This window comes from Calidris pugnax, unplaced genomic scaffold (genome assembly GCF_001431845.1).
Source record: "Calidris pugnax isolate Ruff unplaced genomic scaffold, ASM143184v1 scaffold18, whole genome shotgun sequence".
NCBI lineage: Eukaryota > Metazoa > Chordata > Aves > Charadriiformes > Scolopacidae > Calidris > Calidris pugnax.
Genome location: NW_015090812.1, coordinates 1,082,900 through 1,098,337, shown reverse-complemented (window position 1 = coordinate 1,098,337; position 15,438 = coordinate 1,082,900). Strand labels below are relative to the sequence as shown.

The 15,438-nt window shown below is 44.7% G+C and overlaps 1 protein-coding gene across 3 annotated transcripts in view; it reads left to right on the top strand.

The window, feature by feature from the left end:
- Positions 1-14,914, top strand: part of NFIA (nuclear factor I/A) — a 363,025-nt gene extending 348,111 nt beyond the window's left edge. For 2 of the 3 annotated variants that reach the window (XM_014939240.1, XM_014939239.1), the window contains one exon: positions 12,106-14,914. In XM_014939240.1, the coding sequence (XP_014794726.1) occupies positions 12,106-12,123 (18 nt within the window). In that variant the 3' untranslated portion in view covers positions 12,124-14,914. The remainder of the gene's footprint in view (positions 1-12,105) is intronic. The other variant, XM_014939238.1, reaches the window with a different exon arrangement.
- The last annotated feature ends 524 nt before the right edge of the window (positions 14,915-15,438 follow it).

Here is a 15,438-nt window from a genome sequence, read left to right as displayed (position 1 = left end):
AATCTTCCTTGATGGAAAGATGGGTTTAGTTTTGCCTTTTTCCCAATTTACTGTTCTTGGAGGCTAGATCTGAAAGTATAGACCAGGTTATGTTCCATGTGGTTCATTCCCAGGATGGGATGCTCCACAGGCTCTTTATAAACTGGTTGTCTTCCTAATGGTAGTAACAAGGGCAGAGTTTGTCCCAGTAATGGCAACTGCTTTATCAGTCCTGTTGATGTTGCATGAGTCAAAACACACATGAGCTCAGATTCTTCTCATGGAGGCTTTTCAGTAATACAAGGAGTAAAAGTAGTAACATTTAGAAAAAAAAGGGGGAAAAAAAAAAACAAGAAGAGGGGAGAGCAGTAATTCTCTGTACAATGGAGCAGCTTCCTTAGGGAGTACAAAGAGCCACTTCTGTACAGTCTATTTTCAGAGAAAAGCCTCGTATTCAGTGACTCATAAAAGCGAAGAGGCACCTTTTGATTTTAAGTTCAAGGTTTACATTAGTAATTTTGTCTGTTTTCTCTGTTAGTATTAATTAAATTGAGATAGTTTAATTAGTATTACTAAATTTGATCATTAGTAGTAATTCATTCTGCCTGCCATACTGCACAAATATGATGAAGCAGAAATAACTGAATTGTTTAATTTCATCTCATTTAATGACTTTACACTCCACCAGGACGTTCATTGGCATCTCACAATATGTGTGAAAATCACTCCAAGCTAGGCCAAGACCCAACTCCCTTTAGCCAACCGTGTCTAATATGTCCCTCCTCATCCAAAGGCAGATCATGTGCCGCAAAGGCTTTTCCCATTTCTCCACTGAAGAGCTGAGGTGGCCTCTTCTCGCCCCGGTCACCCAGCTCCTGTATCATCCCGACCCCGATGTCCCTGATGGAGCTGGATGGGACTCATCAGCTACCATGTCCTGGGTTGGGGGCTCCCCATAGTGTAACAGAAGTCCCAGAAGTCCCATCATCGATCCCCATGGCAATACATCTGGGGATCAACCACAGACAAGGTGTATGGCCCTTCCACTTTTCTTAGAGCAGGTTGTTCAGGTCAGCAAAGTACAAAGCATTAGGACAAACGCAGACATCAAAAGCCTTCCAGTACCTAAAGGGGGCCTACAATGAGAGATGGGGAGGGACTCTTGATCAGGGAGTGGAGCAATAGGATGAGGGGTAATGGTTATAAACCGAAAGAGGGGTGATTTAGATCAGATATTAGGAAGAAATTCTTTTCTGTGAGAGTGGTGAGAGCCTGGCCCAGGTTGCCCAGAGAAGCTGTGGCCGCCCCATCCCTGGAGGGGTTCAAGGCCAGGTTGGAGCGGGCTTTGAGCAGCCTGGTCTGGTGGGAAGTGTCCCTGCCCAGGGCAGGGGGTTGGAACTCGATGGTCTTTAAGGTCCCTTCCAACACAAACCATTCTATGATTTTATGATTCTGGTGTTCAGGAGGGGTTTCTTGTTCAACTCAGTGCCCTCTTGGCTTTCTTTTTTTAAGGAGAGATTTGGGGAGGGAGGTTCACTGCTGAAGTGATTCCTCATTATTCCTCCAGCTCACTGTCTACTTTAGTTTTAAGGCCGATGTGGCAAAACCACCAGAGTTCCTTCCGTGCCCCTATTTCTGTCTATGTTAGTTAAAGACCAGTTTGGATCTCTTTGCCCAGTACACCTAGGACTTGCCAAAACTCCCGATTCCTCAACCCCTTTCCAAACCCCAACCTTTCTCTGCCCACTTCTCAAGACGTGCTGTTATCTTGGACCCCCCGATCCCGGAGTTCCCAGCTCCCACGCTGTCCCTCTGTCCCTCCCCACCTACCCGGTGTGTGTCCCACCATCCCTCCCCTGTGCATCCCATCCCCTTCCTCTGCTAACCCCTTATTTTTCGCCCCACTTTTCTTGCTGCCTTGGGTCTCCCAGCCGAGCCGTGGGGCTGCTCATTTCTCTGTTCACCCGTAGATATCAAACACGGGCTGAGACCCAGTGCTGGAGGCTTTTTGGGGGAATTTCGGAAGGAGCGCTCGCTTTCCCCTCCAGTTCAATTGATTCTCTCCCCTCGCTTTCCTCTCGCGCCTCTGTATTCTGAAGGACTGCCCAGAAAAGCAGCCAAAAAACTACCTTTTGTCCCCCAAACTCGGCAGAGCAAAGAGCCAGAGCCTCTTGCAGCAACTTGCTGGCGGAGCAGCCGGGACCCCTCAGGCCCCTCACGTAGCTCCCGTGGCTCGGTGGGACACGGGGAAGGAGCGTCCCAGGGGCAAACCCCCCGAGTGTTTGTGTGTGTGTGTGTGTCTGTGTCTGTGTGTGTCTGTGTGCACTCGGGCTGTCTCGCTGCAAACCGAGCCTGGGAGGCCCAGACTGGGGGTTGATTTTCTTTGGATGACTTTCCCCGATTGTCTAAAGCAATAAAAGTAGAGAAACTTCGGGGCCGGGGTGGGGGGGAGCGGTGGAGGAGAAGGGGGGAAAACGGTGGTTGCAGGGAGATTATTTTTGCAGTCCTGGTGCAGGCAAAACTCCTGAGGAGTTTCAGGGGAGTTTCGCTTGCCTGAGGAACTGCAGGAACTGGCTTAAATTGAATAAAACTGTAAGTACAGTACAGGGGACTGGGTAACAAGGAGTTTCTGCAAAAGCAACAAAACCGGAGAGCACAATGAAGAATAGAGCGGGTTACGCCGCGGTGAAAGTATGTACTGGTTGTTATAACACCGTGCCTCCAGAATAAATTATGTCCCTTTAAAAAGTAATACTTTAACTGTGGAGCTATATAGAGACAATTAAGACGATATTGTTCTCCTCATTTCCCTCCTCTCCACTCCCCCCCCCGCCTTTTCCCCCTTTTCCTCCCTCTCTCTGCAGTAGCTCTGTGGAAACTTTTAATGCTGCAGCTTGAAACTTGGGCCTCTGGGTCTAAAATGCCTGAGAAAGCACTGCGGGCTCTAACTGTAAAACATTCCTTCGGCGGGCCCTGGAAACAGGGCGCGCTGGCGCAGGCGAAGTTCAGAGGGATCACATGTAAATGAGGGCTGGCTGCAGGCTCCCCAGGAGCAGTTTTATTTCGCTTAAACCTGAACTTGAACTTGCAAAAAAAAAAACCCGCCTTTGCCGGGGGGACGGGCAGACGGCGGCCACCAGGGGCTGGGAGCAGGGGCTGCCGCCGTCCCTGGGCACCCACCGACAGGGCTGGGGGGGTCCCCTGCACCCACCGGGTCTGTGCCGTGTCCAGGGGCACAGGGAAAGGGAGGATAAGATGAGGAAGGGTAGTTTCAGAGCAGGCTCACAGCAGTTCCCAAAAAAACTCGCTCTTTTTCCCTCAAAAGGCTGGAAAGTCCCGTGGCAGCAGCGTGTCCGCTATCCCAGCTTCCACGGGAGTTCCCGGTGTGAAGTTATAAGGGGATCCAAGTCCCAACACACACTTTATTTCATGAAAGGAAAGGAATAAAGGAGATGCAGCATAAGAAATATTGAAGTGTTGCTGCGCGCTCTAAAAAATTTAACTGTGCTTCCAGCAGAGGAAACTACAGGGCTGTCGAGAAAGCCAGGCGTAAAGTGCAGAATTTAAAAACCCCTTCGCAGTGTATTTACTTTTAAATTGCAATGGTAGATGTAAACCGTGAGGCGAGTTTTAAAGTCGTTTCTTTGCGTCTGATGAAATCTGTGCTGCTGTTTTTCCCTTGCAAAAAGGGATGCGTGTCGCAGGGGGGCAAGGAGCGGTGGGGGACGCCGGTGGCCGTCACCCAGGTGTGGTGGCCGAGGTGGTCGCTGGCCGGGGGGCAGCTTCCTTCCCCCCACAGCTGTACTTGGCCGGTGGGTCACATTTTGGTCATTTCTGATTATTGCCGAGCAATTTTTTGGCTATGTTTATAGCAAAAAACTTTGAAAGGATGAATGGGCGAAAAAAATTCCTTTTGGCAGTAACTCAGGAAATATCTACAAAGATGTCCTTTCTGGAGCGAGATATTATTTCAGGGTTTGTGTTAGGATCATTTTTATTCTGTGACAGTGCATAAAGAGACCGGGACAGAGCAATGAGGTCTGGCAGAGCTAAAATCCCTTCTGTGTGTGTGTGAGGTTATATAGTTTATCAATGCAGAAACCACCATGGGCTTTGAAAAGTAAACAGCTGGCTTGGGTCTGCGCGCTGGGCTGCGGCGGCGTCTGCTGGATTTAAATGGCCAGCCTGCGATTTTGGGGAACGGGGCAAATTATATATAGTTTTTCTTCTAAACATGTCAAAAGGTTTTTGCAGCCATTTGTTTTCTTAGTTCCTTTATTTGTTACCGTTTTCCTTTCTGTTTCATTTCGGTTTATTTTGCTTTTACAAATGTCTTCGCTGCCACCAGCAAGTCTACAAATAAATAATGAAAAAAGAAAAAAAAAAAGTTTCTATCGCAGTCAGAAAACCTTATGGCAGCGACAAATATCAGAGAAAGCCATCCTCTCTCTCAAAGATTTCATCTCACCATCCACTTAATCCGCTTGCTGTACCTCAGATCTCAAGTAACTTTCATACTGTGGGCTCACTTTAATGGATAGAATCTATTTTTCATGAAAAAAGCAGGAAATAAGCTGTCTTTCGTACAAAGATTTACAAAATGTAATCATTGTTGAAATATTCTCTTTGAACTGCCTTGTCCGCAGGGGTGTCTGGCTCCCAATACCCCCGTTTCTTTAGAACACCCTTACAAGTTCTTCTGGTAGATCAGGTACACTGGTGGTTCTGGTCTTTGATGTCTTGAATGAATGAAAGAAAAGCATAATAAAAGAGAGCTGTTGATCAAGCATAAAATACTCTTTAAGCTGACAGAATGGCAGAGTTAACACATTCTAAGCTGCTTTTAGGTTTTTCCTTTTTTCCTCACATTTTCCTGTGCTTTGTGTACAGTGGGGGTTTTTATTTTTTGAAAAGTCTCTGATCTATGTAGTATGCCGTCCTCTAACAAAAACCAAAATGGGATTGTTTCTCTCTCTTTCTCCCTTTCTTTTTCCTCTCTCTCTTTCACTCCACTATCTTTTTTTTTTTTTTTTTTTTTTTTTTTTTTTTTTTTTTAAACAGCAAGGGCTGGGGTTTAGCTTTACTGCAGTTCGCTTTCAGCGTAGGACGCAAAGTTTAGAAGTTATTTTGCAGATTTTAAAGTCAATTTACTAACAAATAAATGATTTTTTTCACATAATTATTTAGAAAACTGGGGGAAAACTGTAACTCAGAAATACTCCCGAAGTAAAAGGAAGACCCTCTGTCTAAAAGCAAAATTGTAAACCGAAAGACGGACATAAAAATGACCTCATTGTGAGAGAACTTTCTTTTAGAGTCAGAGAAAAGGGAAAGTTTTCTTCCTGTAGATCTAATTTAGATCTTAAGTTCCCATACATTATTTATACATCATATTCAAAGTGCCAGCCTACACTGCTGGCTGGATTACATTTCAAACATTTGCCATTGATAAGTCGTTGCTGTATTATATTCAGGCTAAATGCGAATATGTCATAGCGCAGTCAATCTTTAATCCGCTGAGCTTCAGGTTCGGGCGGCAGGGGGTCCAGCGCTCAGAGCATTGCTTTATACTTAAGAAACATCTGGGGCCAGCTGGGACACTTTACTGGAACATTCAGATGTCTGGAACAACAGCAGGAGTTACTGTATGAGTGTGTTTTCATAGGTTTGGGAGGGTTTGGGGTGACTTAGTTAAAAACACTAGCTGTTCCCAACTTGAGGTTTGAACCCAAGCAGAAATCTTGCCTGAAGTGAGTTTGTTGGTCCCGGGAGAGAAGTGGTTTGGACTACTATACATTTTTAATAGTCAGCAGGCAGAAGTCCATATTACAAAATTATTGCACGTAATTTAATGCAGTTTGCCACAATTGGCGTTCTCGCAAAAGCTATTGGATGCAGAGCTACTGTACACATCGCCTGGAGACTAGTGTCCCTCCCGGGACGGGTTTTATCTTCCTCGAGACAGTATAAATATGCTCAAAGTGGGGCGTGCGACTCTCCTGGGGGCGGATGTTGGACAACCAGAAGATTCACTCACTGTTTTATGTCCCTTTGGGGATGACCAACATGCTACTTACGTCCCTTTTGGTATTTCATTTTGGAAAATATAATTACTAAATAATTAATCCCAGCTCTAAGAAAATAACTTCCATCGGCACAAAGGTGACCTTGTCTTTAATATTCACCTTTCGGTTTGCGCAGTAGGATCACATTTCATGCCTGGAGAAACTCTGGAGATACCAGTAGAGCAGCGGGACGAATTCAGATGTGGGGTAAAGCAAAGGCAGTTGTTTTATCTCCAGGATCCTTCCAGCCAGTGGCTCCAACCAGCAGCTGAATTGCCACTGCCTTCACTCACCCTGGCAGACCTTTGGAAATGGCATCAGAGCCCTGGTGTTGGCCCTGTGTTTGGAATGGCCCATGATGGGGAAAAGCCATCTTGGGACCTCTCACAAGGTGATGGCTAAAGGACCGGTGTGCTGCCTGGCTGTTTGCATTCCCACTTTAGCTATGCAGCCAGAAGGACTCGTTGCCCCAGTTCACCTTCCCAGGGTTAGCGTTTTTGATTGCCTTGGAAGTTCTTGAGATGACTGAAATGTCATCCCCCAAACAAAACCCCTCCACTGATGTGCCATGAGGAGTCCTCGAGGTGCCCCACGGTGGTGGCTCAGGTTCAGCTCGGCTGCTCAAACAGCTGCTTTGCCGGCGAGCTCTAAAGCTCCAAGGTGTGGGGGTTTTTTATTATTTTTTTAGGCTCTTATCAAAGATGGATTTTCCCGCCCGGGCCCGCGCAGCGATCACTTCCTGCAAGCGCAGCCGTGCCCGGGGCAGCAACGGCCCTGGCACCACAGCCCTTTTTGAAGTCCCCGATGGCACCGGCCTGGCCCGCCATCAGGCAGCCGAACCAGGCCTGGCCCGCCCTCAGGCAGCCGAACCGGGCCGAAACCTCAAGAAAATGGCCAAGGCAGACCAGGCCTTGGCCCTGAGTGGATTAGGTGAAGCAAAAGCTCCCATGAGTGGAGTTTTGTCAGCGTTTCAAACGTGTGAATGTCCTTAAATAACCTACATCGCCCGGAGAAATAAGCCAACTGTCACACCCAGTTCTGGATTCCACATTAACAACCTCCTTCCGCAGCGTTAAACTTTGCCCTTGAGGACTTTTGTTTAACTTTTTAATTCGAAAAACAGATAGGGCCGCTTTACAACCCTCGCTTCTTTTTTTTTTTTTTTCCTTTTTTTTTTTTTTTTGGGTGTGCGAGCTGAAAGGTCTCATTGTTAGGGCAGGAGATGTGCAGGTAGAAGTAAATTTAACGAGTTGGCCTTGGGTTGTTTTTCGGGTTTAACCCACGTGCACGATGCTCACCGTCAGGCTCGGGGTGAAGCACCTCGCGCAGGAAAAGCTTCTTTAGGAAGATTTTTCATAAACAATAGGCCTGTTTCTGGGCTCCTGTCGCAGGCAGAAACTGCGACTAGAGTCATTGAGGCACTTTTCAGCTTTTTTTCCATTTTAAATATCCTGAATTGCGGAGTGTTTCCTCGCTGTTCTTCCCCTACAAAGGACCCAATTGTCAGAAGTGGCTGGAGGATTTTTGTGTGTCTCTGCTATCTCCAGAAGAGCATAAGAAACAAATAGACTTGTGCTATCAAAGACACGTAATTGCCATTTCAGACTTCCTGTTTAGGATTCAGTCAAGTATATATTGTTTATGGTTCATAAAACCTTACTACTGTGAGGATTCTCAGACACTGGCAGCGCAGAGTCTCAACTTTCATGGTGCTGTAAATTAGGGGGGGGAAAAAAAAAAAGTGTGATAATACTCCTCCGAGAACAGTAAAATAGAGCTCTGCAATGGTTAAATGGAATTTTATAAGCACATTCGGTGTGGAACTGTTTTGCATTACATGAGTTGAATACCTTAGAGATGACACACATCTGCAGGCACTTTATTAAATCCTTAGTCAGCACTTTTCAACCTGATGAGATTACTTCTTCATTTGACTGGAGAAAGGGAAGGGAAGATCTTGTACCGGACTGCAGAATTCTTTCTGATGCTTCACCTTGAGTGGTGGGGGAAGGACAGCGAGGTGCTCGGCAGGACGATACGGACCCGTAGTGGCACCGGCAACTGCCTGGCAGCAATTTCACCGAGTAGGACCTTTAGCTCCGGTGGATTCATTTAGCTCTAAACTCGCTGGGAGAACAGTGCTGCACAGTAAAGAGAGGGGAAATAAAATACCGGCTCTTTTATGAAAACGCGCGGAGATAATATCATCCTGACCGTACTGTGATAGTGCACATGATTTAAATGGAGATTTTAAATTAAGAAAGGCAATACGCCGTTCTCCGGCTGGGTGCAGCCGGATAGGTTACAGAACGGGGAAGGGATAAAAGGGGCAAGGTGGTCAGACGTGCACAGCCTGCACCACGCTGGGTGAAAGAAGGCATAAAATCCTTCAGCCATCCCAACGTAAGGATCCGGGCTTCTTTTGGTCCCTCTCAGCCCCCTAATCATGAAAAAAAAAAACTTGACAGATCCCAACTATCAGGGCTCTGAACTCGTAATACGCTTCCTAGACGTTTTCATTTGAGGCGCAGAGGTCTCCTTTCCTCTCCCAGAGAAGTTTCACAGGTGCTTCAGGAGGACAATGGTGCTCTTCAGACCTAATCCGGGAAGACTTAGATGTGTATAGGAGGCTTGAGGGGGATATGAGATCTTAATATTAAAATGATTAGCAGAAAAGGAGGATCATTCTGTATGTGTGTGTGTGTGTGTACGCGTTTCAGCTGTAAGACGCTCTAAATTAAAACAGTGTCCCGAGAGCGGTGCTGGTGGGACGGAGCGGGTGGGTAAAGGCTCGCTCTGTCTGGCTCTTCTGCTACCTCAGCCCATCAAACATCTCATCCAAGGGGGGACCCGGGCCGCAGCTGCCTGCGAGGTGCTCGGATCCCATAAAAGCAGCTTTTCAGTAAAGGGCCATCCAGAGCCACGGCACGGAAGGTTAAAAAATAGCCGTGCGGTTTTGGCTCGATCCTGTAAGGGTTAATTAAGTTTTTCATTGGTATTAAGGCCGAGTAGTGTCTGCAGGAGTCATATTGACACCCTGGTGCATGGTAACTCTACTCCTTTATTGACATGTTGCTAGTCAGGAGCACAATAGCACTCTGTGTCTGCAAATCATTGCTAAAATCATCTCAAGAAAAAAAAAAAAAAAAGAAAAAAAAAAGTTTGAAAGCCCAACGCTAGACAAAGGCCCCAGAGCTGCACTGCGCCGCTAAAAACTCCGGAGTCAGCAACTTCTATTGATTAAAAACTAACCTTTAAAGTAACTCGCAGAGTGTGTGGTTAGCATTTAAATTTAAACATGTCATGAGTTGATTTGTGTTACTGAATACCAACTCAGAAGGAGTTACATTCACATCAGATTTTTTTTTTTTTCTAATTCCCTTAAGCAGCTAAAGTATTTCATGAAATGTCAATAGGGCAGGGGAGAAAAAAAAGGTGTTTTGGAGGGAGGGGACTCGCGCCCAGCCTCGCCGTTTCTTTTCCCATGCAAATAGTCACCCCAAAAAGAAAAGTGTGGGGAGCGACACACAATAATTAGACCTTTGTCTAACTTTCCCAAGTGCCAGAGAAAGACAGATTAATTAAATATACAACAGTGTTGGTTTTTGGAGTGGGGGTCTCTCTTGCTGTGGAGGTCATAAATTAGGCAGAATAAATACTTCAATGTGTTTGCAGCGGGGCTGCTACGTCAGAGCGGCTGGCGGGCGGTGGGAGGGCGCAGCGCCGCTCTTGCTAATGATAGTCACGTCTGGGGCTGTCTGGTTGCCCTTAGCAACGAGACATGATGTAACACCAGGATGAACTTGAACTTGGGGGACTTGAAAAGGGAACAATAGACCAGAGCAATCAATAAAGCCTATTTCAGTGAAGGATTACAGAGCCGCTCTGGGGTAACCTTGTCTGCCAGGCGCAGGCTGAATAGCAAGATGCGTGAAGGAGCGCGGTGCCGCGGGGGGACGGACGGACGGACGGAGGGGTGGATGGATGGACGGACGGACGGATGACGGGCGGGCGGCGGCGCGCATCCCCTGCCGGCCGGGGCGGCGGGGAGCCTGCCCCCCACCCCGGGGGAGCTGGAGGCCACCCTGGGCCTCCCCCAGGAAGTTTTTGCCTCTTTTCTTTTTTTTTCTTTTTTTTTTTCCTCCCCAAAATGTGCTTTTGAAGCGCAGGAGGAGTGGCGAGGCCCGAGCAGGCTCCCGCCATCCATCCATCCATCCCGGCCGGTGGGCCATGTGGCCCGGCCAGCGGCGATGGGAGCCAATTGGACATCTGCGAGATAGATTTGAACTCGGAAATTTTTAACCCCCTCTGCTCCCTGGGGTTGAGGGGGGTGGGGGGGGAACGGGAGGACTTCCCCCCCTTCCCAAACCTGGCCAAAGGCTGTCACGCTCCGATGACAAGCGGGAGGGACGCCCCGGTGGTCGGAGGTGCCTCCGGCACGGCGTTCCCTGCGCCCGCCGAAACTCGGCTGGGCCCCGCAATCACGGGAGGGGGAGAAAGGAGGGGGGGTTGGGGAACAACTTGGCAGCGCTTCACAAATCCTGCCAGAACTTTTCTCTGTTTATGAACTTTACATATGAGAACTATTTCGTGTAATTGCAGCCTGCGTAAGTCTAAATATAAAATCTGTAGGCAATAGATGGAGCCGATACGGGACCCGGTGTGTTTGTATTCAGAAGGGTGAGCGGAGGAAGAGTTAGTTAATGAGGTGTATTGGAAGCAGGACAACTTCTCCCATCGTGCTATTTATTTTACTGGTTCCTACCTCCATGGCAAGACCACATAATCTCCAAGTCCCACATGAAACTTGCCTCAGAGTCTTCTGTAAATGTTCATAAATCCTCCCCGGGTTGATTGTGCTATCAATCACGTCGGACGCTGAAAAGGAGCAGAGGAAAAAGTTGGTAAAACTTGTCGTCAGTTTATACACGCACACGTAGGCACCTCATATATTACGGGACGCCAGAGTCAAAACCTGGGGTATCAGCAACAGCTCTTTAATACCTGAATCTTTCTTGTTGTATTACTTTACTTCGGGCTAAATAGTTGCCGCTTGTTGGTGTATTCCCACAGCAATATGTCATTGCCAAGTCGCATCCCCCCGTGCGTACGATCCCAGGGCCTTAACACTGCTCTTATTCATCCCGGGTTCAGGTCGGTGTGACCCCGCCGGGGCCGAGCGGGGTGTCCCCGGTGGGGTGGCACTGCCCCAGCTCCGCCGGAGCCCACCCCGCCTTTCCCACCCTCCTTATTTTCCTATCCCCCAGAGCAAAACCGCTCGCCGTGCCCTGGGCATCTGGGCACTTGGGTTAAGGAGGGTATTGTTGCCGAGCTGAAATCCCAGGGAATTCCCTCCCTTTTTGGGGGGAGAGAGAAAAAAAAACTAAAAGAAAAAAGAAAGTTTGTTTTTTTTTTTTTCTTCCCAAAGACTAGCTATTAGTTGAGGTCCACGTTTTGTTTTGAAAGTATGGCCAGAGATACGGGACATTTTCGCTGATCCACTTTCCCCCCCCAAGATTTGCTTTATCCTGGCTTTTCTCTAGCGATCCACACTTCTCCTAAGAAAACAGCCCTGTTGTTGAATTTCTGTGCATCTGTTCCAGCGAGACAGTTGAAGCAGGGCAGTATAAAGCAACAGATGCTTATGCTGGCACATGCCTAAATACCCAAGAAAACCCCGACTGCAGGGTGATAAATGGCACAGAGAGGCGAATGTGTATCGCCTTTTCAGGGGATTAGACAAAAGTGAACTGGAGGGATCTTCAAGCCATAATCTATTAAAAAGATTGATAACTTGTAACGTGACATGACCCCCGCGTTCATCTGTAGCTATGTCCAGCGACTGTCGGCGGGAGAAAAAAAAAAATAATATTGATTTGTACAGTATTTTTAATTAAGCTTTGTAATTAGGTCGATTCGTCACGGTCTCAATTAGCCCCCCTCTTGGCGGAGGAGGCTGGCGGCGGTGCCCGGAGCCCTTTGGGAAGCAGGGGGAAAGCGGGCAGCGGGGCTAACACTTCTCTTCTCTCTCTCTTCCCCCCCCCACCTCTCTCTTTTTTAGTCCTGGTACCTGGGATAAAAGTCTCCGCTTCCCACCACCCACCGGACAGACCACCAGACCCCTTCCCACCTCTGTAAACACGGAAGCAGCAGCAACGCAGCGCAGCGACTTCACATCGGCGGAAGGGGAGGCGAGCAGACACCGACAGCAAAACTAGTACATGGAAATGGCAAACGTTATGGTTGAATGGCAAAAAGGCCGTAACTTTTTTCGAGATTTTAATTAATAATTTTTTTTTTTTTTTTTTTTTTTTTTTTTTAGACAACTTAGGACTGTTGTAATTTCTCATATGGTGCTGGAAATGGTTGGGCTTCATAACTTTTTGAAGTGTTTCATTGGTAGTGTAAGCGTTAGGTGACACTGAGTAGAACTAGCCTCTGCTGCTGCTTACCAACTCGCTGTTGTAACACACTTTCCATATGGAGCCTAACTGTTTTACAGTATCCTCATCGAGTTTTTCCCATACAGGTGTGAGACTTCTTGAGAAATCATGAAACACACTTAAACTATAACTTTTGTAGTAGCTGAATTCTGCAATATATAACTTACCGGACAGACATAGAGCATGTTTTTTTCTGTAACATATCGGGAAAAAAAAAAAATCACAGGTTTTTGGGGTTTTTGGTTTTGTTTTTTTTTTGGTTGGGGTTTTTTTTTTCTTTTTTTTTTTTACAGTCGGCACTTAGATACGTAACATGAACCATAAGAGCATTGTCAACAATTTTTTTCCACTCGATTGCAGAGCGATTTAAAACATCGAACTACTACTATTCACTAAAAAAAAAAAAGAAAAAAAAGAAAAAAAGTTTGAAATGCTGCACTTACATTTTAAAAAAAAAAGAACATTTTTCAACAATTTTCAACAATTACACAAAAATTCACGCAGAAATGGGGAAGTTGGTCTGTTTTGACAGAAACTGACAGGAATCAATCAAAACAATCGAATTTTGAATTGAGTAAAGTGCAATTTCATTGGATAGCTAAATATCTTTGTAAGATAGAGATTGTTGAAAATTCTATTTTTGTTTTCCAAGTCCTTCCACCCCAGGACTCTAAATTATTGGGGTAAAAAACAGCCTTGCAAGAAAAAGGGGAGCTATTTTTGCTTTTTATGTTTTTTATTGTTGAACTTGTATCCCTTTAAAACTGAAGGAAAATTAAAAAAAAAAAAAACAAATCTAATGGTGCTTTTACCACAATATGTTAACTACATTAAATGCTAATTAATCATTTTCTGTTATCAAAGCACATAACTAAAATGAAATCATAATATCTGTTAATTTTATAAGCTAAAAGTCACTATAATGGATTATGCCAATTCTGACAAATTTTACGTGTTTCCGGCAATATAGGGTTTATCAGTTCTCAAACACCTTGGGAATAAGAGAGAATGGTCCAGAAAGTAAAACACCTTCGTGTCCCTGAACTGGTACATTTTCTGGACTGCGAAGAAAACATTACAGAAACGAACGATGCTGATCTTACAACTTATGCCAGTTCAAAGCAAGGGCACTTGCTGAAGAAGAAAAAAAAGAAAAAGAAAAAAAAAAAAAAAGTTTGGACCCCAAACGTCCTGTATCTTATGTACAAAAAAAAGGAAAAAAAAAGAAAAAAAAAAAAAGAGTGCAAGTGATTTTTTCTATCAGACAGCGGAGCACCCCTTTGCTTCACATGCAACTTTAAGAAGGTTTCCTATACTATACATATATATACGTTCTGGTTGGCGAGTCCAGCTAATCAGAGAAAGTCTCTGCATGTTCTAGTGTTAGTAACTAATTTTTATATAGTTAATGTAGGGTAAAGTAGAGTGCATTAAGACACAATATTGTAATCCCTATTCCAGGCACTTGCCTTTAAACTATGTTTGTTCGACCCTTCAGAAGGGTTTCTACTACTGTCCTATACAATCAAGTAACTGAAATTCTTGGGAAGACACTTTGCTCCTCATCTTTTCCCTGAAACAATGTTTTGTTTTGTTTTCTTAATTTGCACGAAACAAAAAAAAAAAAAAAAAAAATTCCATATCAATGTGCCTTGCCCTGGATAGCGATTATTTGTGGAATTGTTGCACATGTTCCTATATTGAAAGGGGGTTTTTCCCTAGTCAAGCATTTGGAGACACTTTTTGTAAATGTGACTTTTATGTCAGCCATTGTCAGTTTCAACATCTAGAACTAAATAGGATGTTAGTTGTTCCGCAGATAGGAGTAGTGTTTATTGTCCTGTATGGTCAGTGGCAGTGCTATTCTGAGATCTGTAGATGCTAGATTATCAGTATTTTTGGATGTTGCTGCATTTTACATTTTATTTGGAGTCTTCCTTTTTTTTTTTTTTTGTTTTGTTTTCTCCCAGATATATGAAAATATGCAATACCTGCTTATATCATGTAGAAAAGCTTAGCAATTATTAATTTTTCTTTTAATTTTTTTTTATTTGACCAAAGTTGGTGCTGCACTTGACGCAGTGTGTTTTAGGTGTTTGTCTTTGTACTTTTGTGATTTTTGAATGCACATGCAGGAAGGGCTCTTCTTAGAGAAGCAGTCAAACTGTGAAGCACTAAGCTGAACCCTGCTTCAAGCAATTTTTGTTTTACAACTGTTCCTTTCACAAGCAAGCCTTAAAAAAAAAAAAAAACTTCCTTTTTCTTCAGATCCCACACCCATTTTTATTAGCAGACTGCAATCAATCCACATTCAATAAAAGTATATAATGCCCATTTTTATATGCACGTTTTTAAACTTCCAAGTTCTGAAAATTGTTTACTGGTTATTCTCTATTTAAGGAAAAAATAAAATGTTTTGGATTTTCATATGTGTCTGATAAGTGGTTGAGTAGTCATTTTGCTCTATTGTATTGTGTGATTGTTAGTATATGGTATCACATCCTCTAGCCAGCATCCTTTGCCTTCCCTATAGCACTTAGCTGGGCATTACTTTATTAAGACATATGTGCACTAAAAAAAAAAAATAGCAGCTTTCAGTGCTTCACAGTGAAGGGAAAAAAAGCCTAGACAAACATTTTGTCAGAACCTTGCTATAAGACAAGGTATTACCAGTAAATTGGTTGTATATACAATAAAATTGCACCCTTTTTTAAACAAAACAAACTAAGCAATAGTTTGGGCAGTTAGTTGTTTTTAGTGAGCATGTTGTAGTCATGGCTGCAAAGAGAGAGAATTAAACTGCCCACTCAGAAGATATGTAATTTGTATGTTGTATAGTTTTATTGATTACACTGATTTATTCTACCCTATTTTATAATGCAGGACTTTTGTAATGTTGTTTAAATGAGGAAAAATTTCTGTCAAATTAGCTTAGTGGAATTTCTGATTGT